The 27500-nt window shown below is 37.6% G+C and overlaps 2 protein-coding genes across 2 annotated transcripts; one reads left to right on the forward strand and one right to left on the reverse strand.

The window, feature by feature from the left end:
- Positions 1-17013: 17013 nt before the first annotated feature.
- Positions 17014-19157, forward strand: LOC122082669 (S-type anion channel SLAH3-like). Its single transcript, XM_042650379.1, has 4 exons — positions 17014-17423; positions 17590-18360; positions 18453-18484; positions 18583-19157. The coding sequence occupies exons 1-4, from the start codon at positions 17148-17150 to the stop codon at positions 18977-18979; spliced, it is 1476 nt and encodes a 491-aa protein (XP_042506313.1). The 5' UTR covers positions 17014-17147; the 3' UTR covers positions 18980-19157.
- A 590-nt stretch (positions 19158-19747) lies between these two features.
- On the reverse strand, positions 19748-25950 carry LOC122082671. The gene is made up of 4 exons (XM_042650386.1): positions 25352-25950; positions 25068-25223; positions 21699-21770; positions 19748-20621 (listed from the first exon to the last, which is right to left on the reverse strand). The coding sequence occupies exons 1-4, from the start codon at positions 25502-25504 to the stop codon at positions 19953-19955; spliced, it is 1050 nt and encodes a 349-aa protein (XP_042506320.1). The 5' UTR covers positions 25505-25950; the 3' UTR covers positions 19748-19952.
- Positions 25951-27500: the final 1550 nt, after the last annotated feature.

Consider the following 27500-nt stretch of genomic DNA (forward strand, 5'->3'; position numbering starts at 1 on the left):
GCTATGGGTGTCAAAATCTAGCTCGAACAGGTAAAACAGATTATACCGAACTAACCCAAATAATTTATCAAAAAAAGAAAAATTCTAAGGTCCCAAACAATTGAGGTGATCCCCCTCCCTCTCTCTAGAAAAAAAAAATATATATATATATATATAAAACTCATTATTTTCCCAACTAAATGGAGTGGATTACATAAATCATTGGCCTCCAGTCAGCTTTATTCAACATCATACTTCTTCTAAGTTCATTCTAGATATGCTCTTAGATGTTTTAGATCCTTCAATATGGGTCAAATCATAACATGGCTCATTGATCAAGAAACGTCGCACTATCAAAGATGTAGTGTTATGACAATTCTTGTGTTTTTTTACTTCTTGGAGATGAACAAGCATTGATTATCTTGGAAGGTGGTAACCATGTGAAAGGCCAGGGCCATAAAATTCTACAGTGACCATTTGGGTGTGTTCTATCCATGTTTCTTCATATTAGGATCACAAACGATCAAATCTATTTGTCATCTTTAAGTAGTGTGTGGATTCTTATTCCCTGACTTCAAATGCATAAGCTACAAGGTCTGCCTTCAGGGTTCCATGGTTGCAAGCTGCGACAACCAACATTTAGTAAGGTTTGGTCCGCCCCTGGATGCCACGATACGTACCATCCGTATCAATATTGTTGGGGTTTGATACCAATACGATATCAATATAACTCAGTTATATTGAGTAAAAAATGGATTATTTTTTGAATTACATCTGATTAAGGGTGTCAATATATAACAAAAACCGTTTATCGACTGGTTATAACCGAATTGAATTGCATTGTATTATATTGATCTGGTTTTGATTTGTAGACCATAATTTTGGTTCGGAACCAAATCAAACTAAATCGGAAAACCGATGGTTAACTGCCACCTAGTATTAAAGACTTAAAGTGTTTTGACTTTCGAAGGGTCTATGAAAAAAGGGGTGGAAAAAAAAAAAAAGCAAAGTAGTAACCGAGAAGGGAGCTTCACTTTCACACAATTACACTTCTTGATTTTCTAATTTCTAGGATCATAGTTGATTAGTTATAATATGTGTAGTCTTTTACATAGAAAGTATATTGTTCTTGGCAAAATAAATGTATATTGTCTTAACTCTTTAAGAAATTTAACATATGTAGGATTTACACTAGTTGTAGGATGCAAACGATTTTCTAAAACGACACTATTAACCCCATGTAAACTGAATAAAAAAAATCGATTAAAAACCGTTAAAATCGAAACTGGATGAAAACGATTTTGATTTCAACTTATTCCTATCCAGTCCGGTTTTAGTTTCACCTTATCAAGATGTAAACTGAATAATCAAAACCACACCGTTTGACACCCCTACATCTGATACCTACTTGATTCTGATCCGTGTCAATATCATATTTGTGTTGGTTAAAACTGATATCTACAACCTTCACTACAAACCCAAATAAGCTAAGGAAGAAAGATGATTAATTACAAGAGATAAAAGAAATGGAAGTGATTGGTTTCCCCTTACTCTTTTTTTTTTTTTTTTTAGAGCTCCTAATATGTAGCTGTTTGTTCATAACCATAGTGGCTTTATTTGATATAAATATACCAATTTGTTTGTAGGCTTAAGACAAAAAATAATTGGTGGTGTTGATGTTGCTTCATTTGAGTAAAGAAAGAAGATACAAATGAAAACAATTTGTTTAAATACTTGGTGTTGTAGATGTTGCTTCATTTGAGTATAGGAAGAAGATACAAATGAAAACAAAAATTTCAAACACAGAGAGCTTAACTCGGGGTCACTAGCAGGGTTTCAAAAATCATTGATCATGAAATAACTTAGAGGGGGGGATGAATAAGTTAGACTAGCGAAATTGTAATTCTTTTTGAGATTAGCCCAAATGTGATTGCAAATAAAAAAATGCGGAATGAAAGTAAATGCTTCACAATCACACGACATAAAAATTTATAGTAGTTCGACTTAATCGAGTCTAGTCCACTCCCTATAAGAATCCTCTTGTAAAGTATTCTACTAGTTTTCACTTTCAGTACAGTAGGTAGGATAGAAAACCTTTACAATCTTTTCAGGATAAGAGAATCTGTACAAATCTCCTTTACAAGTAGTAAAGTACTTTTACAATCCCCTTTCACGGTAGAAAGGCATCAAAACTTTTTTAAGGATAAAAGGATTCTTACACAGTCCTAAGTACTGTCTAGGAAGATGTAAAACAGTAAATGAGAGAGTGGAATAAGAGGGTTACCTCCTGTGTGGTGCAATGAATGAGTATGAGATGTATGAATGCACCTTATAAGTCTTCTCTTTGTACTTGACTTGCACAATGAGAATATGTTGAAGACTTGATGAAGACTTGAGCTTTTTCTTCTTGAAAAGTGAGAACCAAATTGCTCAAGTGATGTAGATTGCTTTTGACTCTTAAAGCTCTTTTAAATGCTCTCTAATGCTTAGGACTAGTTTATTATTCATTAAGAAAATTTTAGGTATTTATAGGAGAGATTAAGAGAGCTTTTAAGGCAGAAAATCAGGTCACAATGGTCATATATCGGCCATGCCGGTCGACCACCCCAAAGTGCCGGTTGACCAAATGTGACCGTTAGAGCCAAAAAATAGCCGTTGGGGTGATTCTGGGCTTGGCCGTCGACCGGGACTTTTGGCCAGTCGATCGCCTATGGTCTCTGGTTGTGCCGGTCCATCAGGTCATTTTTTCAGTTGACCACCATGTGATTCTGCCAGTGCCGGTTGACCAGGGGTCTAGGCCGGTCGACCACCCTTGATTGGGCAGTTTTGGCAGACTGAACAGTTGTCAATAAATCAATCATAACTTAACGGTCTGATCTCAGATTGACCTGAAACTAGTTGCGTTGGAATTATGACTCGATTTTATACAAATTTTGTGAAGGGTCCAACTCCTAATAATAATATTTTGAATACCTAAAATGCCCTTGATTCAAGTTCAAGTGTTTTTCACAGAAAACTCAAGTCTTGGTATTCTATCATGTTCACCTTCACCTATGGTCAATCTAACATGATGACATGCAATGTATGAGTGCGTGCACAATATAAATCAAGATGGTACAAGTTACATGGCACGGACAACTCTATCCTAGAGATCTTCGTCTTGTCTTGATACTTGGATCTTCATCTTGGTGCTCCCACTCTTAATACTTCATCTTCAAGTCTTGTTATTGGAGTTCTTCACTTGATGTCTCCAAGTAGCTTTGAGTCTTCTTCTTCTTGCTAAATCACACTTAGTAGAAGGTTAAGATTACTGGTTTGTTTGTTATTACCAAAACACAAATAGGAATGTGGGCATTTCCCCAATAGGTCGCACTGGGAATTGGCTGATTCATCTCAAAATCATGTGGGATCGATCTTGATTTTCATCGATCTAAATCAGAATATTCTTTTCGAGATTCAAAAGAATCAATGGATTTTTAGATCAAATAGCGGATTTTACGGTTATAGGGATTAATTTCAAATTGATCGAAATTGAGATTGGCAAAGACCAATTCCATCATCGAATCATGTTTTTAAAACCTTTGTCACTAGAGAAGACCCTAAACTCTTAAGAATTGGTGATTTGAACTAATCTCCATCTGCTAACTATGCCCTTTAGGGCTTTACCATCCTTTTTAAATTGAGGTCACTAGAGAACCTCTCTCTCCCTCTATGGAGTCTGAACCCTAGTTTCGGTGAAGTTGAATGCCTCTTTTTTGTTCTTTCTCTTTTCTCCTTTATATTTTATTCCTCAAAACTCAAAAGAATAAAAAAAAAGGAGTGGAATTATTCAAAGATAATTTATTGTATCCGCATCTTTTTTTGTTTTTGTTTTTGTTTTGTTCTGTTTTTTGTTTTTGTTTTTGTTTTTGTTTTTTTGTTTTTTTCTTGTGTTTATGCAAACTCAATTATTTGGTGATACAATAGGAATAACTTGTTTTCCCACTCAAAAATAAAAATAAATAAATAAATAAATAAATAAAGATATTAGCATGTTCCAACTTTCTTGGAAAATAATAACGAAACCCACATCGGCATGATATTCATAAAATCATAATGTAATGACCTCTCTTGGGTCAAAGAATCACCCTTGCACTCTCATGTTTTTCATTTTTTTCATGTCTCTAGCCTTCTATTTGAGGTTTATGGAGATTTTCATGCCACAATGAGTTCAAACTAGCAATATCTTTCCATATTTTTGGATGAAACGCCTATGTCTGAATTGGTCTCAGTTCTACAAGGTCAAATCCAACTTCTTGGAAAGTAATATGCTTTCTATGAACTCCTAATGCAATGGATTTTTTATCTTTTATTTTTTTGTTATTTTCATGTTTCTAGACCCTAGTCTTCTGTGTAAGATTTATATAGAGATTTTTCATGCCATAGTGAGGTCACACTATCATGATCTTCCTATATTTTTTAGTTGAAAATTTTAAATGAATTGGTATCAGTTTTACGAGGCCAAAATTTCTTATTGAGTGTCGAACTTGGATTGATGTGGGTGGATCCATGTTGTCAAAGACTCTCATACATATCTCACAAGGAAAGTTTCAATCATTTTCATAATAAAAAAATAAAAATAAATAAATAAAAGAACAGATGTAAGAATTTGAGCCTAATAAAAGGACGAAGCAAGTATGTATTATTAATATGCAATAAGCCAATAATAGTTCACAACTTTAGAGGAAACTTTGAATCATATAATATGCTTATCTTGAGTTCAAAGTTGACCCATAAGATGAATATATGATCTCCGTTAGATGGACCAAGAAATTTTGCAAATTAAAAATTCAAGCCAATAACAACAATTCTTTCTCTTCTCGTCTAATACAAAAAATTATTTAAAAAATAATAATAACGATTTATTCTATCATTGCTTTCCTTTCATCCATCTATAGGATCCACCATTGCATGGATGACGGATCTAGTCTCTAAGATTACACATATAATAAATAGTAAAGTACTCTAGCATTATTAGACCATTTAGACGTGGCTTGGAATCTTAGTTATAGAAACATGTGTGCCTTAAAAAATAAAAATAAATAAAAAGAACTAGTTTACGGGTCTTCTGCCACACATGTCCTAAGATTTTGATAGAATAAGATTTTTTTTTTATTATATTTATACTTTAGAGATCATGTGGTTGTGTTTCGTATACATTCAAGAAATATATTTTGGTCTAAAACGTTCTTTATAATGAGAAAATAGAGAAGAATCAGACTTCATAATGCTTCTAGACTAGGAATCTATTCTAAGATTGCATAACAAATACAACCTGAACTTCTAGATCATCTACCAATGATAGGCTTTCCATCTTCTGAAGAAAAGAAATAATAAATTCCCACAACTTGCATTAGAGATACATGACCCTATACAGGGAGAATACAGTACCTCACATCTTAAGGTTTGCTCATCATAATGAAAAGGTCACTTGTATCCATCCGTGGGTTGCCCAGATGGTTAGGGTGAATTGGAGATTATGTAGATAGACGTACGGTCCCAGGTTGATTCTCCATCTATGCATCTGTGATTTAAGTGAAGACTGTAGCGGTGGATTGCTATGCTAGTCTCCCCGAGGATTAGTCGAGGTGTGCATAAGCTGGCTCGGACACCTTGGTAAAAAAAAAAGTCCCTTGTAAAACAACTAAACCTTCGTATTTATAGAAGGATTCACCCACAAATATTATTTGGACATTATTACTATCCCCTACTAATCCAAGTCCAAAAAGAAACTCCCTTAGGCCATTATTGACAACTATGAGGCTATGAGCTACCCCAAACCCCATTGACGTCATGGGTGAGGAAATTCTTCCTTCACCATGTCTTGAGGAAAACATGGTCATAATATAACCCTAAAATCTAGGTGAATTAATATCTTTCTACCAAAATTGGATTGTCCTTTATAGTCCAGCATGGTCTAAGAAAGACAGAATTTTCCTCCTTGTGTCTTATCATTAACTCTTGCCCTCTACTGAGGAATGTCTGAATACCTTTTCTCGATCATATCAAATGGTTAAACGCAAACCTTATGGCTGAAGTGATTCTTTCTTCTACATGGGTGAAAGAAACTAATTCCTTTCTTAGGAGTTGAGGTAATGGCAAATATAAACATAGGTGGTCTAGAGCTGCTGTGACCTTAAATAGTATTATGTTATAGAAGGGTTTTTCCTATTCATACCTCTTAATGTGACAAACAATTTGTAAGGTTACAAATAATTATGTGACCTTACTTTTTTTGCCCTTGTAATATGATGCACCTATTTACCAAAAAATATGATGCACCTATTTTTTCATTAAGGGTAAATCTTGTCATTTCACATATATACTCAAAAAAAATTGTAATGCTAATGACTTTTAATAATGATATAATAATAAGCAATTTTCAATTTTTATTGAAAAAAATAACCTCTTTTTTACACAACTTAAAAACTCCTAGGAATAAGGTAAAGAGCAATCAAAAAATATAACAAATTCTAGATACAAATATAGAGGTCTCATTTAGATAATCCCTATACATGGCAGTCCATTCTTGTATCTCTTCAACTACCTATGTATGTTCATGAACCCTCACATGGTCTTTAGCATCATATATATATAAATATATATATATATATATATATTCCCAATATCCATCCACAAGATATATATGGGTTCCATCCAAACCCATCCAATTTGCGGGAAAATTTTAGATGCAACCTGGCAACCCAGGATTTTGTATTTTTCCAAATACCCTTCCAAGATTTATTTTTTTTTTTTTTTGCAGTCTCTCAGCTTCATTGATTATTCATTGTCAAAAAACTTGAAAAAAACCTGGTTTAATCGTTTCAAATAAAAAATGTTGGATGTTGTGGAGTACTCCCCTGCCTTCTGACGTTCCTTGGTAACCACATTGAATATCAATCAGTAGGTTTGGGTTCGAGCAATCTTTGGACTTTTTTGTAAAGAAAAAATATTTTGGCGTTTTCCCTGTCAAGAGGCCTGCGTTCCTTTTGATTAAATGAGAATGGTAAATTTAATTCAAAAACCATCTCGATTGTTACACTCAATTAAAAAATAAAAATGGAAAATATCGATCATCTTCTTGATTCTGATTTGGTTATATAACTTAGGCAGGTTCAAATTATTGGAAATTGGGATTCTATCTTCTACAACCTGAGGATCCTGAAAAGATGACCAAGAAGGGAGAAATTGATCCTAAAGACAATCATATTAATGGCACTAAGACATGGAGGGGAGGGTGGCCTCATTAAAACTCTGTCCTGTGTTGGTATATGTTCTTCTGAGCTCATCAAATTTGGTTTTGTGTTTGTGTGGGTTGTGTGAGAGTATGACAGCAGTGGATAAGAAGCTCGAGGAAATGGGGATCGAGTACGTGCAGAGGGTTGTTGAAATGGGAGGAGCCCATGTTGATCAGCTGTTCTCCTATGACCCAGATGGTTTCATGATCGAGATCTGCAACTGCGACAACTTCCCTATTATCCCACTTGCAAGGACGGAGGGATCCAGCTTCTCTCTATAGCGCTGATCATCTAGAGCTTGTCTAGAGCTTGACTATAGTTACTTGGGCAAGCAAAACCGGTCCAGCACATCCAAGGGCTGTGGTTACTTTTCCCAAAAAACCACCCATCAGACCTACAAGCAACTCATACCCGATACACAATCGCGCTGATGTAGCTCAGTAAAAGACGAGTTCTGAGAATTAGGATGCTGATGTACACCAAGAGCATCCTCCCTATGCTTCTCCTTCTCTTTAACCGTTCTTTCTCTGGCACGCTCTCTGGCTTTAACACGGCTTTCAGACCCGAACCCTTGCTTGTCTCAGAATTGCTGCTCCCTGCAGATTTCTTCAAGGACATGTGCTGCCGCCGCTGCTGTTGCTGATGAGAAGATGGCTCAGTTTCCAATTCGTGCTCGGCCAGATCAAACCTTGGCTGTGAGGCATTAGACCTCCTTTCATCGCTTGGCCTGGGTCTCGAAAAAGGCACTGCTAAGAGAAGGAAGCTCAGCAATGGCGTCCACAGCGGCTTTAATTAGCCATTCCACTGGTAATTGGAGGAAGAGGAATTTTTCTTTGATTTTTGGGAGAGAAGAGGAGGATCAGAGTTGTGTATCGGGTCTGGGTTGCTTGTAGGTCTGATGGGTGGTTTTTTTGAGAAGTAATCACAGCCTTGGATACGTCTGGATAGGTGTCGCTTGTCCAAATAGCTATGGCCAAGCTCTGGGCGATCAACGCCATGCAGAGAAGCCCAATCCCTCCACTCCTGCAAGTGGGATAATAGGGAAGTTGTCACACTTGTAGATCTCGATCATGAAACCATCTGGGTCATGGAAGAATAGCTGATGAACATGGGCTCCTCCCACGTCAACAACCCTTTGCACGTACTCGATCCCCATTTCCTTCCACATAAACACAAAACCGAAACAAATTTGATGAGCTCAGAAGATCATATACCAACACAGGACATAATTTTAATAAGGCCACCCTCCATGTCTTAATGCCATTAATATGATTTGTCTTTCGGATCAATTTCTCCCTTCTTTGTCATCTTTTCAGGGCCCTCAGGTTGCAGAAGATGAATCCCAATTCCATAATTGAGCAGCCTAAATCATATAACCAAAAATCAGAATCAAGAAGATGATCGATATTTTTCGATTTGAAACGATTAAACCACTTTTTTCAAGCTTTTGGCAATGATCTATCAATGAAGCTAGAGATCGCAAAACAGAGACAGATTAATGGGTTTTTTCCCCCACAGAGAACCTCTCGCTACGAACATGAAAGCTCTGTTAACCATCTTATCAATTCTTTTTGGGTTCTAGTACAAAGGAACTACCCTTACCGGTTCAGTTTCTGTTTGGGCTTCTATTAAAGCGACTTTTCTGAAGTTCGTATTCGTCTCATTTCACAGGTTCTCACTGACATGGTGGGCTTACACTTTCCCAATGACTAGTGTAGCAATTGCCACCATCGCTTACTCTGATGAAGTCACAAGTCACAACCTTATTTACACAGATTCTGCAAGTGCAAAAAATACAGTGGAATCACGCAACACACGCTGCTGGTGTGTTTCCTGCCCACGAGAAAAGAAAGAAAGAAGAGCGACAAGGTTCAGTTCAGATTTTACTGTTTGCAGCATAGGAGAATCTGTGTCAATAAGGTTGTGACTTCATCAGAGTAAGCGACGGTAGCAATTGCTACACTAGTCATTGGGAAAATGTAAGCCCACCATGTCTGTGAGAACCTGTGAAATGGGATGAATATGAACTTCAGAAAAGTCGCTTCAATAGAAACCCAAACAAAAACTGAACCGGTTTCAAAAACCTTTGGGAATAAGACAGAGTCATTAAAAGAATATTATAAATTCTTGATGCATTTATAGAGGTATCATTTAAATAATTAGGAATCCAACACTCAGTCATGTATACCAATCCATTCTTGTATTTCTTCAACTATCCATGCATGTCTATAAACCCTCATATGGTCTTTAGCTTCAGTTTTTTATTTCCATCTATACTAGAATTTGATGTATATATAAAATAAACTTTGAGGTCTATACCCAACATCCATCCACAAGATATGGGTCCCATTACAATTAAATAAATAGAAAAATTCACTTTCCCTTTGGATTCACAAATAACCTCTTAGATTTTTGTATTTTTCAAAATATCCTTTAAGATTCTATTTCTTTGGCTATGAGCACAGCCTGCAACAGGATCCAAGTTTGGAGTATCGAAATAATTATCAATCTCACTAGAAACCAATTTTTGATAGAATTTTATAAAAGTTCGATTGTTTCCAAGAACCAATACTTGTTTCCATTGAAGATTTGATTACAAACGATTGGGTTTATTGAACGACTTCGGTTTGACCTTTTTGGCCTCAACCTTAGGCCTCTCTGGAACTAACAACACGAGGTGGCAATCATGAAACGGAATCTTGATAGAAAAAAAAGAACAGCAAAATGGAGACACAGAAAAAAATGTATGGCAAGGGAGGGATGACGGAAATAAGGTCACTTTGGAGAACGTCAAACACTAATCAATAAAATGTTTGAACAAATACGAAAAAATAAAGAAATTCAATCAAGAAGACGTAGAGATTTAACGAGGTTTACACACCATTGTGATGTACTGTGTCTTCGGGTCATGACATATTGGCCCCAACCACCTTTGAAAAAAAAAAAAATTCTCATTCAAATCATCACATATAACACAAANACTTCCAATTTTTTTTTTTTTTTTTTTTTTTTGCAGTCTCTAGCTTCATTGATATATCATTGTCAAAAACTTGAAAAAACCTGGTTTAATCGTTTCAAATAAAAAATGTTGGATGTGTCTGGTAGTTCTCCCCTGCCTCTAACGTTCTTGAACCACATTGATATCAATCGTAGGTTGGTCGAACAATCTTTGGACTTTTTGTAAGAAAAAATATTTTTGGGTTCTTCCCTGTCAAGAGGCCTGGTTCCTTTAATTTTAATGGAGCATGGTAAATTTAATTCAAAACCATCTCGGATTGCTACACTCAATTAAAAAATAAAATGGAAAATATCGATCATCTTCTTAATTCTGATTTTTGGTTATATGACTTAGGCAGTTCAATTATGGAATTGGGATTCATCTTCTACAACCTGAGGATCCTGAAAAGATGACCAAGAAGGGAGAAATTGATCCTAAAGACAATCATATTAATGGCACTAAGACATGGAAGGTGGCCTCATTAAAACTCTGTCCTGTGTTGGTATATGTTCGTTCTTCTGAGCTCATCAAATTTGTTTTGGTTTTGTGTTTGTGTGGGTTGTGTGAGAGTATGACAGCAGTGGATAAGAAGCTCGAGGAAATGGGGATCGAGTACGTGCAGAGGGTTGTTGAAATGGGAGGAACCCATGTTGATCAGCTGTTCTCCTATGACCTAGATGGTTTCATGATCGAGATCTGCAACTGCGACAACTTCCCTATTATCCCACTTGCAAGGACGGAGGGATCCAGCTTCTCTCTATAGCGCTGATCATCTAGAGCTTGTCTAGAGCTTGACTATAGTTACTTGGGCAAGCAAAACCGGTCCAGCACATCCAAGGGCTGTGGTTACTTTTCCCAAAAAACCACCCATCAGACCTACAAGCAACTCATACCCGATACACAATCGCGCTGATGTAGCTCAGTGAAAGACGAGTTCTGATAATTAGGATGCTGATGTACACCAAGAGCATCCTCCCTATGCTTCTCCTTCTCTTTAACCGTTCTTTCTCTGGCACGCTCTCTGGCTTTAACACGGCTTTCAGACCCGAACCCTTGCTTGTCTCAGAATTGCTGCTCCCTGCAGATTTCTTCAAGGACATGTGCTGCCGCTGCTGCTGTTGCTGATGATAAGATGGCTCAGTTTCCAATTCGTGCTCGGCCAGATCAAACCTTGGCTGTGAGGCATTAGACCTCCTTTCATCGCTTGGCCTGGGTCTCGAAAAAGGCACTGCTAAGAGAAGGAAGCTCAGCAATGGCGTCCACAGCGGCTTTAATTAGCCATTCCACTGGTAATTGGAGGAAGAGGAATTTTTCTTTGATTTTTGGGAGAGAAGAGGAGGATCAGAGTTGTGTATCGGGTCTGGGTTGCTTGTAGGTCTGATGGGTGGTTTTTTTGAGAAGTAATCACAGCCTTGGATACGTCTGGATAGGTGTCGCTTGTCCAAATTGCTATGGCCAAGCTCTGGGCGATCAACGCCATGCAGAGAAGCCCAATCCCTCCACCCCTGCAAGTGGGATAATAGGGAAGTTGTCACACTTGTAGATCTCGATCATGCAACCATCTGGGTCATGGAAGAATAGCTGATGAACATGGGCTCCTCCCACTTCAACAACCCTTTGCACGTACTCGATCCCCATTTCCTTCCACATAAACACAAAACCAAAACAAATTTGATGAGCTCAGAAGATCATATACCAACACAGGACATAATTTTAATAAGGCCACCCTCCATGTCTTAATGCCATTAATATGATTTGTCTTTCGGATCAATTTCTCCCTTCTTAGTCATCTTTTCAGGGCCCTCAGTTTGCGGAAGATGAATCCCAATTCCATAATTGAGCAGCCTAAATCATATAACCAAAAATCAGAATCAAGAAGATGATCGATATTTTTCGATTTGAAACGATTAAACCACTTTTTTCAAGCTTTTGGCAATGATCTATCAATGAGGCTAGAGATCGCAAAACAGAGACAGATTAATGGGTTTTTTCCTCTTCAACCCAGACGTGAACGAATGGAAGGAGGATTAAATCGGAGTGATAAGATAAGCAGAGCCGAACACGAAGACTCAGAAAAACAGAGAGCTAGCTAAGTTCGTAGGGGAAGAAAGCTTCTCAAGGCACTCCTTTACCTTCGAAGATGGTGTCGCCGTTATTTATAGGAGTCGACGCCGGTGAATCAACGGAAAAGAGCACACATTAAAAACCGTTTTCTCTATTTAGACAAAGATATCACACTCGGTTACCCAGGACAGAATCGTTGAGGATCAAAGTTGTAACCGTCTCTTTTGTTGAAGAAGGAAAGGCAAATCCTTACTTTATATCCAGTACATATCTGTTACAACTTATTCCACTCTTCTATGCTCAATATCTCGTCTCTTTTGTTGAAGAAGGAGAGGAAAATCTCTATCCAGTTCTTCTATGTTCAATATGCCTCTTTCGTTGAAGAAGAAAGGAAAATCCCCACTTTATCTCCAGTACATACCTGTTAATCTGTTATCCACTCTTCTATGCTCAATATCGTCTCTTTCGTTGAAGAAGAAAGGATAAAGACATTTCAACAACTAATTACCTAAACACATATACCTACAATCTAAGTTTTCTAATACCACTGATCACTTTCTCTCTAACTTTCTTGCTTGGTCATCTGCCTTCTTTTTCCTCTGTTTTTAACTCTATAAGCGCTAAGAATTTGGTCATCCACTTTGCTCCCATCCTCGTTTGCCTCCCCATTATTTATTCAGAAAACCAAAGAACCAACTAAAGAAGAAGAACCCACAAAAGGGAAAAGAAGAAAAAATTGAGAATTTCTCCCACCTTCGTATGTACTGAGATCCTCTGTTATTCCTTTACCTTATTTTGAAACCTGAAAACCTCTCGCCATTATCTGAAATCAAAGCTTTGTTAGAGCGTGAACGAAGCTCCTCTCCTCCATTTAACTAAAGCCGAACCTCTGATATCTCTCTCTCTCTCTCTCTCTCTCTCTCTCATCGGCTGTCAAGTTGGGGAACGAATACTAAAATCGTTTGGCCTTGAGATCGTCTCTGTCCATTCTTTTTTTTAACCTGCATCCTCTCTGTTCATATCTATAAATCCTCTGCGACACTTTCAATTTAGGTGCTTTTTATCTCCTCCTCTAAAGCTTGATTTCCCCATCCATTTCCTATTTAGCCATGCGACTAAAAGAGTAGCTCTGTTGTTACCTAACAAAGCTTTGACAAGCTCATCCAAGCCAGGAATCGACCTCAAAAGCATCGTATTCTGGAAGGGGCGAAAATTGAATCAGAAGTAGTTCCTTTGTACTAGAACCCAAAAAGAATTGATAAGATGGTTAACAGAGCTTTCATGTTCATGGCGAGAGGTTCTCTGTGGGGGAGAAAAATCTGATTTTCATGTTTCAAAATAAGGTAAAAGGGGCTTTCTTTCTCCGGATGAGGAAGAAGATGCATATGGATCGGGTTAAATAGACTCCAGATCCGATTTGGGGATAGTCTTCTCTCTCCGTATCTGAGCCATCCATCTCAACAGTGCCAGAATAACACCAAATTGCAAGATTGAGAATAAGAGAAGATTTTGATCCCTTCATGTACGGGTTGGTTGGATTGGATCCTCTCTCGGTTTGATCCGATTTAATCGAATATAAATCGGTCATACATTTCTCTCGCTTTTATCTGGGCCGTCCACATTAGCATCGTCAGGTGTCACACTCTGCAAGTTGCATTGCACAAGAATTGCAAAGGATTTAAATCCACATGATGGCTTCCGAAAAAAAGATTGATGCATCTCAGGATGGAAGAAACTTCACCAACGGTCCAGAAGACAGGAAGAGGCCTTTCCTTGTCCGTTTTCCAGTACATTCATCTGCTTTGGTGTTTGTAGCAAGTCCACTGGATGAATTTATTGGAAAAGGAGAAAGAAGTGGTTTGGCTACTAACACTTATGGGAGCACCAACTCCTCTGGGTGACTACGCAGGGATATCAAATTCCAGCCCTAAACCGGTTGGATCAATCGGAAAACCCTAATGAACCCTTACCGGTTCAGTTTCTGTTTGGGCTTCTATTAAAGCGTCTTTTCTGAAGTTCATATTCGTCTCATTTCACAGGTTCTCACTGACATGGTGGGCTTACACTTTCCCAATGACTAGTGTAGCAATTGCCACCATCGCTTACTCTGATGAAGTCACAAGTCACAACTTTATTTACACAGATTCTGCAAGTGCAAAAAAATACAGTGGAATCACGCAACACACGCTGCTGGTGTGTTTCCTGCCCAAGAGAAAAGAAAGAAGAGCGACAAGGTTCAGTTCAGATTTTACTGTTTGCAGCATAGGAGAATCTGTGTAAATAAGGTTGTGACTTCATCAGAGTAAGCGACGGTAGCAATTGCTACACTAGTCATTGGGAAAATGTAAGCCCACCATGTCAGTGAGAACCTGTGAAATGGGATGAATATGAACTTCAAAAAAGTCGCTTCAATAGAAACCCAAACAAAAACTGAACCGGTTTCAAAAACCTTTGGGAATAAGACAGAGCCATTAAAAGAATATTATAAATTCTTGATGCATTTATAGAGATGTCATTTAAATAATTAGGAATCCAACACTCAGTCATGTATACCAATCCATTCTTATATTTCTTCAACTATCCATGTATGTCTATAGACCCTCATATGGTCCTTAGCCTCAGTTTCTTATTTCCATCTATACTAGAATTTGATGTATATACAAAATAAACTTTGAGGTCTATACCCAACATCCATCCACAAGATATGGGTCCCATTGCAATTAAATAAATAGAAAAATTCACTTTCCCTTTGGATTCACAAATACCCTCTTAGATTTTTGTATTTTCAAAATATCCTTTAAGATTCTATTTCTTTGGCTATGAGCACAGCCTGCAATAGGATCCAAGTTTGGAGTATCGAAATAATTATCAATCTCACTAGAAACCAATTTTTGATAGAATTTTATAAAAGTTCGATTGTTTCCAAGAACCAATACTTGTTTCCATTGAAGATTTGATTACAAACGATTGGGTTTATTGAACGACTTCGGTTTGACCTTTTTGGCCTCAACCTTAGGCCTCTCTGGAACTAACGACACAAGGTGGCAATCATGAAACGGAATCTTGGTAAAAAAAAGAACAGCGAAATGGAGACACAGAAAAAAAAATGTATGGCAAGGGAGGGATGACGGAAATAAGGTCACTTTAGAGAACGTCAAACACTAACCAATAAAATGTTTGAACAAATACGAAGAAAATAAAGAAATTCAATCAAGATGGTGTAGAGAATTAACGAAGTTCACACACCATTGTGATGTACTGTGTCTTCGGGTCATGACATATTGCCCCAAACCACCTTTGAAAAAAAAAATTCTCATTCAAATCATCACATATAACACAAATCATTTAATTGGCCTCGCAATGTGAAGAAAGGGGGGAGGGGGAAGGGGAGGGGGAGGGGGAGTGGGGTGGGGGAGGTTGCCTTTCCTTGTCGGGAAAAGAAGACCATCAGTACGGGTTATAAAAGGGATAATTTGATTATCTAAAAATATCATGAAAAAGGGGAGGTAAAAGTCTTAATGTAGGGGAGTTTCCCTAAATATAGGGTAAGTGTGGAAGAGTGATAGTAATTTTCCCTTAAATTATTAATTTCATTAGAGTGGGAACATTTCAGTAACATCAATGGTGCCGATTTGAGTTGGTTTTGTATCACATATCTTTTTTATGTTGGATGTTCTTCTGTGAACATCCAATAATGTTTGCTTTCCTCATTTCTTTTGAAGTTTTATTTTCTGGGTGCTTGATGAGTTTCTCTTTAGAACCAAGCTAAACAACTTTCTCTAGTGCATCTCAAGAAATTCCCTGTTTGAAGAATGAAATTACATTTTTGACAATGGTGGAAACCACAGTTTTTCTGTCTCATTCTGATCGCCTTACTAAAATGTGGCATGACTGGCCCAACCCATGGCATGATATTGGTCCACATTGACAGGTAAATTTCACGATTTTAAAACACATCATACCATGTAAAAGAGGCCGCATCATATTAACACATTTCATAGTACACCTCTAAGCGACGTGTTATTTTCTGTGGTTTTACACTTACCACTTACCCAAATCCTGCTTTCAAGAGTTGTATTTGTAGTTTTCTCTTAAACTGTCTATCTTTTTGAAGCAGTCAGTTCACCATGTTTAAGGAGTCGTCCAAAACTCTTTTAACTCATGATTTTCAAATTCATTGTCTAACTGAATCACATGCAGAAATGCCGTCTTATACAAGATGAGAGCCAATTACAATTGGAAAGTATTGCTGAACATAAGAAGGATAAACACAATAGGTAACTTGCTATGCTGTATAGGAAAGAATTCCAGCCTAACCAAATATTGAGTTCCCTTGTAAACAAGTTATGTAACTCAATTAATTTATTGGTTAGATATTAACACATGTGCCCATCCTCCTTCATTAGTAACTTGGGAAAACTGGCAAAGCTCTCATCCACAATAATGATAGTTTGGTCTATGGAAGGTATGGTATGGTAGAACTCTAATGGTAGGGTTTAGCTTGGACAACCAAACAACAGTATCTTGTGTCTCTCTTATATGAACCAACCTTTGTCTCATGTTGACTGCCTAACCAGAATCCTGCTTTCAAGAATTGTGTTTAAATATAGTTTTGTCTTTGTGAATGCAATATATGTAGCAGTGAGTTTTCTGAATTGCTGTAGCAAATTCATTATTCCCCCCCCCCCCCCCCGACTAGCAGTAGCGACTGTTTATGAGCGCGACAGTAATACATTTCAATCAATTTTACAAGGTGTAGTGGAATTGTTTCATTGTTGAGCACCTGTTTTCTTTTGCATGAAGAAGTCATTTATACGAGTGTGGAATCGATGGCTTGCGAGATAGAGATTGATGCATCTCAATCAATTAATGAGATGCATCCTGTAGAGAATCAACATAGGAATCCAAAGATAGATAGGCGGTTTAATTCTTTGACTTTTGAAACTTGGACCGGGAAAATTGAGAGGCAGTTATCATTTTTAAGTGGAAGTCAGGTTGAACCAGAACCAGAGGAGGTCAATGTTTCACAGAATGCTGAAATTGAGGTTTTACCCGTAAATCGGTACTTCGATGCCTTAGAAGGGCCTGAATTGGATACTCTTAGAGTATGTGTTCTTGTCTCTGTTACATTCAAATTTCTTTCTTCTCATTCAGCCCTTGTAAAATCTTAGAGATGTGGGGTTTTGTGTAGTCCTACAATAACAGATGAAACTTATTTCAGATAGGCATAGGCATGGAATTAATATAAATGTATATACATTTCTTTCACAGGATTCAGAAGAGTTGGTGCTCCCAGAAGACGAGAAGTGGCCATTCCTTCTCCGTTTTCCAATAAATTCATTTGGTATCTGCCTTGGTGTTACTAGCCAAGCCATCCTGTGGAGAGACCTAGCAACCACCAAATCCATGAGCTTTCTCCACATCAGCCTGACCATCAACCTTGTCCTGTGGTGTATCTCTGTCGCTCTTGTGGTCACTGTCTCCTTCATCTACTCTCTGAAACTCATATTCTACCTCGAAGCAGTCCGTCGTGAGTACTACCATCCCATCCGTGTCAACTTCTTCTTTGCTCCATGGATAGCTTCTCTGTTCTTAGCTATCAGCCTGCCACCTATGGTTGCCAGGAACATTCATGAGGCCATCTGGTACATTCTAATGTTTCCAATATTGTGTCTTGATCTTAAAATCTATGGACAATGGATGTCTGGAAGTCACAGAAGATTATCAATGGTGGCCAATCCTTCAAATCATCTCGCAATTGTTGGTAACTTCTTGGTTTCATATCTGGGTTCTAATGTGGGGATGAAAGAAGGGCCTATATTCTTCTTTGCTGTTGGATTGGCTCACTACATTGTCCTATTTGTAACACTCTTCCAGAAACTTCCAACAAATGAGACACTTCCTAAGGAATTACATCCAGTGTTCTTTCTTTTTCTTGCCTCTCCAAGCGTTGCATCTATTGCATGGGCACTGATTCAAGGTGTATTTGATTACGGAGCCAGGATCCCATACTTCATTGCTCTGTTCCTATATTTCACACTGGTAATTAGCTTCTCTTTCTCACTCTCTTCAAGCACTTTACGTTGTCATTCAAGCTGAATTGACCTTTCTTCCTCTGTTTCCTTTGGGTACAGGTTGTTCGAATTAATTTTTTTCGAGGTTTCAGGTACAATATTGTCTGATTTCTTAATGAACTCTACTTACTGCTATCCCTTAATCTATTAAAGCCACCTTTCTGAAGTTCATATTCATCTCATTTCACAGGTTCTCACTGACTTGGTGGGCTTACACTTTTCCAATGACTAGTGTATCAATTTCCACCATCGCCTACTCCAATGAAGTCACAAACCCGGTAACACAGATTCTATCAGTTCTTCTTTCTGGCATTTCTACCTTCACAGTAATGGCTCTGCTCATCACCACTATCCTTCATGCCTTCGTGTTGCAAGACCTCTTCCCGAATGATAAGGCCATAGCCATTTCAGAGAAAAGGCCAGAGACAGACAAGAAACGGTTTCATCTGCGATCTGGAAGTTTAGATGTTGAACCTTGTCTGAAATCAGAAAGCTCATCTGACGATACTGAAGCTTCTCTGAAATCAGCATCAATCACCTACATCGACCTTGGAAATTCTTTGGTATCTGCAAGCTCAATTGGTTAAGATATGGGGGCTTCTTGTCGGATTAGTGTCGAAGTGTGATTAGGGTGATGGCAATTAGAAATATAGGTAGTCTAATGTTGCTTTGATCTTATACACCTATTAAGGTGACAAATAATTGGTTACCCTAGTTTTTTTTTTTCTTTCCTTTTCAAGGCTTTTAATATGAAACACTTTTTTTCAATGAGGGTAAATCCTCCTGTCATTTCAGTTGCATTTACTCAAAAAAAAAATGTGTAAATAGAATGACAGCTTTTGAGAATCGACATAAGACATAATGATAGATCATTCTCAAATCAAAAAATAAAAATACACCCTTTTTTCACCCGACAATGGGCAACCAAAAGAAGGTTAAAAGTTCTTGATATGCCTACGGAGGTGTCATTTAGATAGTCATTATATATTTACTGGTGCACCAAGGTCCACACTAAAGATACTGAAAGTTCAATGAAAATCAAAAACCAATACTACCTGCAACCTCTAAAATAGACATCAATCCAACAGTTTACAATAATAGCTCATGTATGTCGAAAACCTTTGTACATTAATAAATTCACTTTTCCTGCTAAAATGGACACCCAATACTTCTTGATGGAGCAATCAGATCAGTATAAACCATTTGATGGTGAATTGCACGCGAGATGGGCAAAAAAAATAAAAACTGAATCATGCTGTTCTTTTGAAAACCACCTCTACCTGATGGGGGGCTAAGTATAAGCAAGTTTCAGCTACAAGATGAGCTAATCTATAGAAGTTCCTCAGAAATCAGACTAATCAAAAGGATTTCTCTTGTGCTCGTCTGAGCCTCCAATCAAGTTATTGGCTGAACCTTAGCTGACTTTGTCACCAATCAACAACTTAGAGTTGGCTACAATTTAGCAATGTAGGGAAAACCCTACTAACACCATCACACGCAAGCGATGGAACAATGACCAATTGATTCCTCATTTATAATTACAAACTACAAACAAGAATGTTATTTCATTAGATCTAAGAATACAAATCCATTCCACAGGCTATGCAATAGCATTGATGCCAACAAGTTCCTAGATCGCGCAAAGACAGCACCCATCACCACACCAAGGAAGATAAGAGGAAGCATTCTTTGGGCATTGAAATGTGCTAAGGCAAAGGCCAGTGAACTCACCATTATTGAGCACCATACAGGCATGTACCTTGTCAAGGAAGGTAGAAGGAATCCCCGGAATACAATCTCCTCCCACACTGGGGCGCATACTGAAACTACTATTGCATAGAGAGCCATTGCTACTGGGTCACGAGCCATAATTGACTGCTCGACACTTGATACAGTAACAGGTGTTGAGGGCAGAAGTGGCAATAGATCAAGGTTGACCTGTGATAGCCGATTGACCAGGGGGAACATGAGGCATCCCAAGCCAACATCAAACTGCCAGTTCCCACTCAGGCTGAATCTAAACCAATCAGATGGAAGGGGGTTAAATTTTGCAAGGCAGCGGTGAAGGATTGCAATCCCAGCAAGACCTTCAGCCAAGTCTGTCAAAAGGCTGTACAGAGCTTGGCCTCTATATGTCAGAGATTCCTTGCTGAAGCCAGCAGCATGGGCCAGGAAAGGAATTATCCAAGATCCAACGAACCAGAATGAAGCAATCCAGAGGAGCATAACCTGCAGAAACAGATTAGTGTCAACTATTACTAGCCTTCCATTAATAGACAAGAACAAAACTTAACAGTGATTGTTACCTATTAACAACTCATTTGAGTCATTTAAGACCTGAGGAGCTACTTGGGTTTTTCTAAGACCATACACTAAGACTATGTCAAGGAACTTCTATAACTAGTCCAAATTAACACATACTGTAAGAGTGTAAGTTGACAAATAAGGATGACATCCAGTTACAACAAAAGAACCATACACTTGCTTTCTGTTGTACTTTGCAACACATTTATATCCGTTTGTTGGGTTCGACCAAAGGTGGACCAACAAAAGGTTTGTGAGCCAATGTTGATGGAAACCCATCTGATGGTTATCACCACTCTTCGGGGTACATGAGAAAGCCAGTGCAGACTTTTGAGCTGCATTTGGTTAAAATTTTTAAGTCAAGGCATTAGTCCCAACCAAACTTTACGTGAGTATTGCCAATTCCATATGTGCAATTAGCTTCAAAATTGATCAAAACAAAAAAGGGAGGAATACTATCTTATCCACCAAGCCACCAAAGTGGAAATCCATCCAACCAGGTAAGATACAGACCACAAGCAAACTGATCCTTTTATAAGCAGAAAACAAGAACAAAAATCGAACATATACCAATTGAGGTGAAAGGAAGGTGGAATGTGCTTGTGCCTGACATGGATGAAAGAGATCCACTTCTTTGTGCACCTATTGGAGTATGTGCCATGGCTAATCAAATTGATGACCAATGTGCACCAAACAATTCCAACCATCCAACCAAAGAACATCTCTTTGGACCACCCATGGTAAAAGTATCTTTGATCAGTTCACTGTAGGAATGTTGCTTACATCAAGGTGCTTCATACATTGGATATTGAGTTCATGACTAGAATCAAGAAGGCCATGATGCAGCACTCTGTAATGACATTGCCTCAGTGTCAAGTAGATTAAGTACAACTTTTAATTGCCATTCAATTTCTGTTATCAGTCCCAGGGTAGCCGAAAAATGCTGTCTTAGTCATTTATTTCTCAATGTTCTATTACAGAAAGTGACACAAAAATCCTCACCTGAAGAATGGTCTCTGCTGTCCATGGTACCGTCCAAGGTTTATCTGGTATTTTAAAAACTGCATCTGCAGCCTGAAACAGGATCAAACCTATGAATGAACACATCAACTAGCCATGGAAATCTACTGATTTGTGTCTGTCTATGTGTTACCTTTTATACACACTAAAATAATTGACCCATCATGGAACCACTAATAAATTTTTCAGCATCACTTTTCATACATACGACAAATAGAATAATAGATCCAAATAATAATAAACAATTCAAAAATTTAATGCAAGTAGAATTAGTAATGTAACATCCAAAATCCATCACCGTACACTATTTGTCTGTCTGACCTATTGGATTTCTTCTAACCTAAAGATTAGAGTTCAGTGTGAAGGATAAAAATCTGACAATTCATTTTTTGGAGAGAAATAGGATTGGAAGCACCACCAAATATGTGGTCCACCATCTACTCCACCCAACTTCCCCTCTTCCCTTACGTTCATCTAGTTCTGGAAATTGTTCATCATAAAAACTGAATTTTTTTTATAGTAAAAGAACGTTTAGTCAAGCAATGCATACAAATCAATAGTCAATTGTCCTGGGTCTATCAGCAGCAGGGACATTTCAGTAACATTAATGTCTTAAAACCCTTGTGATGTTCTAGGCCAGATTTGAGTTGGTTTTGTAATGCAATCTGAAAATCCAAAGGATTGGACCTCATACATGCAAGCAGGCCCGATGGTAGTTGTGATCAGAATCTGGTTAGATGGATGAACAAGAAAATAAGAGTAAGAAGTACGAGAGGGGAAGAGAGAGATTGAAAGAATGAAAGGGAAGGGAGAAATCAGATATCGTTATATAAAAGAGAAAGAGGAGGAAAGGGAGACAATCATCTCACCTTTCAAACTAACTAATCCTTTCATTCCCTTAATCAAATTGTTTGGGGAAGACGAGGCTAAGAAAGTCTTCCAGCTGCAGGCTAAGAATGCGTCCTAAACAGCCCACAAAACTTAAAAAATAAAAGAAAACTACATAAATCTTGGCTGGACTCATAAAGTCACTAATCCAGCCAATTAATCTCACTTTAATGACAAAATAAGGAATAAGATAAACTCCATCTAAGCCCCACAGTTTGGGAAAAACGAGGTTCCAGGAAATCTGGAATCCTCGGAACCGCAAGATATAGAAACTTCCAAGTATGCCCCACAAACTGCACAAACCTTATCTAATGTAATTGTAAACCAAGTTAACTTCCTAACTAATAGCTAATGCGCCCCACTATTAATACTAACTAATGATTAAAACACTAACTTCGTATTCAGACCCCAAATATGGACTTATAAAAGAGGGTCATTAGCCATTACATCAATAAACACAAAAACTGAAGACCCAATCCAAGCCTATATCTAACCCTAATTTAAACAAGGCCCACATTACTTTGATATTTTGACTCATCCTAGTCCACTAAGTGGTGTTTGACTAATCCTTCGCATGGTTTTAAGAATATAATTCGTATCAAATGGCACAGATTTGATCAATTGAAAATATTGGCCTTTCCTGCCACCCTTTGCAGTCAATCAGACTACTCCAAGGGTGATCAAACTAATGTGACTTTTGGCAGTCTATTACACCAGGTACAAGGGGAAGCTGATATGAATGGTCAGTTGGTGTTTGGATTCTTTGGGAAGAAAGGAATAACCATATGTTCATAGGATCATGTTCGGGCCTTCGGGGCTGCTACATGGGCTGTTTCTCCATGGGCTTTTCATGAGATTTTGATGAGTTTTTGAGACACTGGAATTTGGTAGTTTTTCCTCGGTGATAACACCACCCCCTGCAGGCCCAGTCCAAAAATTGGTCCTATTTTAATAACAATGGGGTATGGGCTTTTAATTTTTTTGGTTGTATTTGTAAGGGGCTGAATTATAAAGCCAAAAGGAGGAATCTAAAGGGGTGTACGAAAATACTTATTAATTAGTAGTGGGGTCCATTAGGTAATGTATTTGGCTTTAGTTTAGCCATTAAAGAATCCAATTTCGGTTAGTTGTGCGTGGGAAGGACTCTTTAAAAGAAGACTTTGTTTTATCCTAGTTTCCATTCCTGTCTTCAAGAGAGATTAGGTAGATTTATTTAGTTTTCAGTCACTATTTTGATGTAACTAGGAATTAAATAGCAATCTAGGCTATTAGTTTTCGGTTACTATTTTACTTATTTCTAATTCTGTATTTTCATAAGGAATATGTTAGGCCATGAAAGGAAGGTTTTATTTTTGCAGAAACCCAGGTGGGAGACTAGGTAAGTTAGTGGGATTCTAACCTAGGTTTGGGTGAGATGCTCAACCATATTGTTTCTTTTCTTTGTTGCATCTTCTTCTTCCTTTTCTTCTCTTTCTTCTTTTATAAGAAAGCCACTGTTAGTTACTATTTTGAGCTTGTAACCAGCGGCCACAGGAGTTTCATGGCCATCAATTTCCTCTACGTTCCATTTCCAAGATCAGGCAAAGTGATAGAGGGCCGGTAGGGGAAGGGAAAGAATCCCTAAGATGTCTCAGTGTTGCAGGGGAGGGAGAGGAACTGCACCAAAGAAAAGGGGGGAGGGGAAGAGAAAGTGCACAAACCAGCCTGCAAGCTCACTAACACACAAACTCAATTCATTCCATTTTCAATCTGTCCAATTCATTGGTTACAAGCATATAAATAGGAAAATAAGAAACCAACTCCAAGTCCTATGTGAAACCCAACTCCAAATAGAAAACTAAAAATCAAATCAAATAAGTAAATCTAATAAATAAATATCCTACTAGATCAAATACTCAAATATGGATCCAGTTCATCTGCATCTGAATACCCATACGGGTTTGGATCAGTCCACCTGCACCACAAAGAAGGCTCCATAGAAAATGAGAACAATTTTGAAAGTTCTAATTTCTAAACTATAGATATATATATATATCATACATAAAAGTACAAGCTAATGGGCAGCAAGAAGCAAGATTCATTAAAGCATCGAAACTTCATGAAAGCATCGAAACCATGGAGGCAAGGAAAAGTGCAAATCAAAGACGGACCATACTCGGCCACCAAGTTATCAAGCCACACAAGTCAGTGGTAGACCACAAGGACAGGACATTGATCAAACGTTCATGAAGATACTGCTATGTGGAATTCGACAACTATAAACCCCTTTTCCATTTCAAAAATTCAAGTTATAGCTCTTTGTAGATATTTAAGAACGCCTAGACAATGTAACCCAATAACTCTTCCATACAAAGAAACTGAAAAGCAAGAATTACTGCACATAGCATCCAGTACCAGCAAAAATCAATTATAAACATGAAAAGAAATAAACAAAATAGAGAGTGATCAAAGAAAAAATCTAACCTTTCGAAAACTTGAAAACCAGTCCTTTCTTACAGCGCTTGATTGATCTAATTCTTCCTTGCCTAGTTCCCCGGGCAGCTTATTCTCTTCGAAAAAATCAGACTCAGGGATGCGCGGCGAAGATTCGTCATGCTTAAAGCATGAAACTTTCCATATCTACGGGATTGAAACGAGACAAGAAACAATAAACAAGCAGTTCAACTCAAAGTACTCATAAGATAATCCTTATTGACATTCTGAATGAAATTAAAAAAATATATCAAATTTAATATTTCTATCCTTACATTCTTTGAAGATGTAGAATGAGATTCAACAACACGTAAATTCCGATTGAGTGACCATGAACTCCCGATACGCTTCGAAACCCTGGACCTAGAAATGGTCGGTAATGGAAGCGGGGGCCGTCGAGCAAGGGAGTAGCAGGAAGAAATCGACATGGGTTGATTCCGGATTTATTGAAATCCGGCACGAAGGACCCGTAAATCTCTGCATCACACGACTAAAACCCTAATCCTCTACATTAAAAATAAATAAATAAAATAAATACAGTTCTTGGATCAAAACACAAAACCCTAATCAATCCTCCTGTCTCTATTTCAGCTTGGAGCCTTCAACGTCTTTCGACGAAAAGCTTCTCTATCTAGAAGAAAATAAACCTTTTCGATCCAAAGACGAAACACTCAGGGTATGAGGGAATGAAACCCAATCCGAACAATGTCCAAATCGAAACCCTCGTGTGAAGACTGTATCTGCCTCTCCGGACTACCAGACCAATCAGGCCCTTACTGTTTCTCGATAAAATTTCTAGAAGATGACTAGTTACAAAGGTTTTCCCTGCAAGCTACTCCAAGATTCAAAAATTACTGAAAGCAGCATCCTTTTCCAATTCGTTTTAAGCAGGTAATGTTTTAAAACCCTATAAATCTCAATAAAAAAATTCAATTTTATTATTTTCCATTTTTAGAAGAAGAAAAACCCACATTTTTTTGACTGAGTTCTAGGCCATTCCAAATCCTATGCGGCTGGCAGTGAATGACACTGAGATTCAATGGCTGAGAGGGCCCAGACATGCATCCCAGTTGAATGCTTATTGCCACTTATTGCCTCCTTACCTCCTTATAAAGGATTTTGTGTCATTCACAAGGGGTGGGGCCTCTCAACCCTTTGATCCCGTGATGAAGTAAAACTTCTCCCTTATTTTATACTCATTAGGCCCTCTAAAGATAAAATCCTATCTCATTTATTGTTATTATAACATTTTCCTTATGGACGTATATAAAACTACTAAAATATCCATAATAATTCCTCTAACAAAATCCTTTAAATTGTAATTCTTTGTGCTTGGTAAAGAATATATTATAAAAACATAAAAATACAAAAATTATGCAAATGATTGTATTAAATTATTTTTCTTATCTTTTCTGTTTTGTAGGATGTAAATGATCGTATTCATGAAACAATTATGAACTTTGTCCTTGAAAGGGGACATGAGACAGGTTTTCATCTATTATATGCTTGGTTTTAGAGTATGGTATCGGAATGAATATCGGTAAATCCCCAAAACCATTATGGTATCAGAATGGATTGGTATTGGATCGCTTGTATCAGACAAAAATACACGTATTTTATCTTTAAAAAAAAAATTCACTTTTTTGTCATTGGTCTGTACCATTCAATTGATATGATATCATAATTGTACAGATACCCAACACTTAGAACCATGATTTTATGTGTTTTTTATTACTAAAAAACAAAATTATATGTTTTTTTTTAATCCTTAACTATTGCATTACCTATGGAAGTTGGAGCCCAGATTCTCTGCAATCACTGCACCGATGCAATGGACATTCGGTGTTGGGAGCATCTAGGCACACACCACAATAGGCACTCAACAGTTTAGATACCCCACTATACCAATGCAATGCAGCAGAGGATTTTCTCCTTGAAAGTTAGCCTTTTCTAACCCAAGAAAATAAAAAATTTGACCTTTGGGTTCTCTAATTATAGTTATCTTTTGTCAATGATTTTTTTAGATTTTATTTTTTTGATTGAATTTCCCTTTACCTATAGTGAAATAGAAATTCCTTCATGGTGATATCAACATGGTGCATTATACTGACTTCATAAATAGTTGATGGGAGTGTAATGATGACAAAAGACCAATCATGAGTAACATCACTAGTTATTCATTTTCTACTCTATTGGTGAAGGAAAACTTAATCCATCTCTTAATATATATATATTTTTTCAATGGAGAGTGGACTTCTCATGTGCGTCGTATCTCTGGACTTTGTTTGATTCTTGTTGATACTATATTTTTTTTTAACAAGGGAGTTATAGTGTTCCACCACCAACAATAGATGGGATTCATATTTGACCTCACACTATATTTAACCATATTAAATATTCATGGGGAGAGGTTCTTTAAGTAAT

Source organism: Macadamia integrifolia, chromosome 6, assembly GCF_013358625.1.
Source record: "Macadamia integrifolia cultivar HAES 741 chromosome 6, SCU_Mint_v3, whole genome shotgun sequence".
NCBI classification, from domain to species: domain Eukaryota; kingdom Viridiplantae; phylum Streptophyta; class Magnoliopsida; order Proteales; family Proteaceae; genus Macadamia; species Macadamia integrifolia.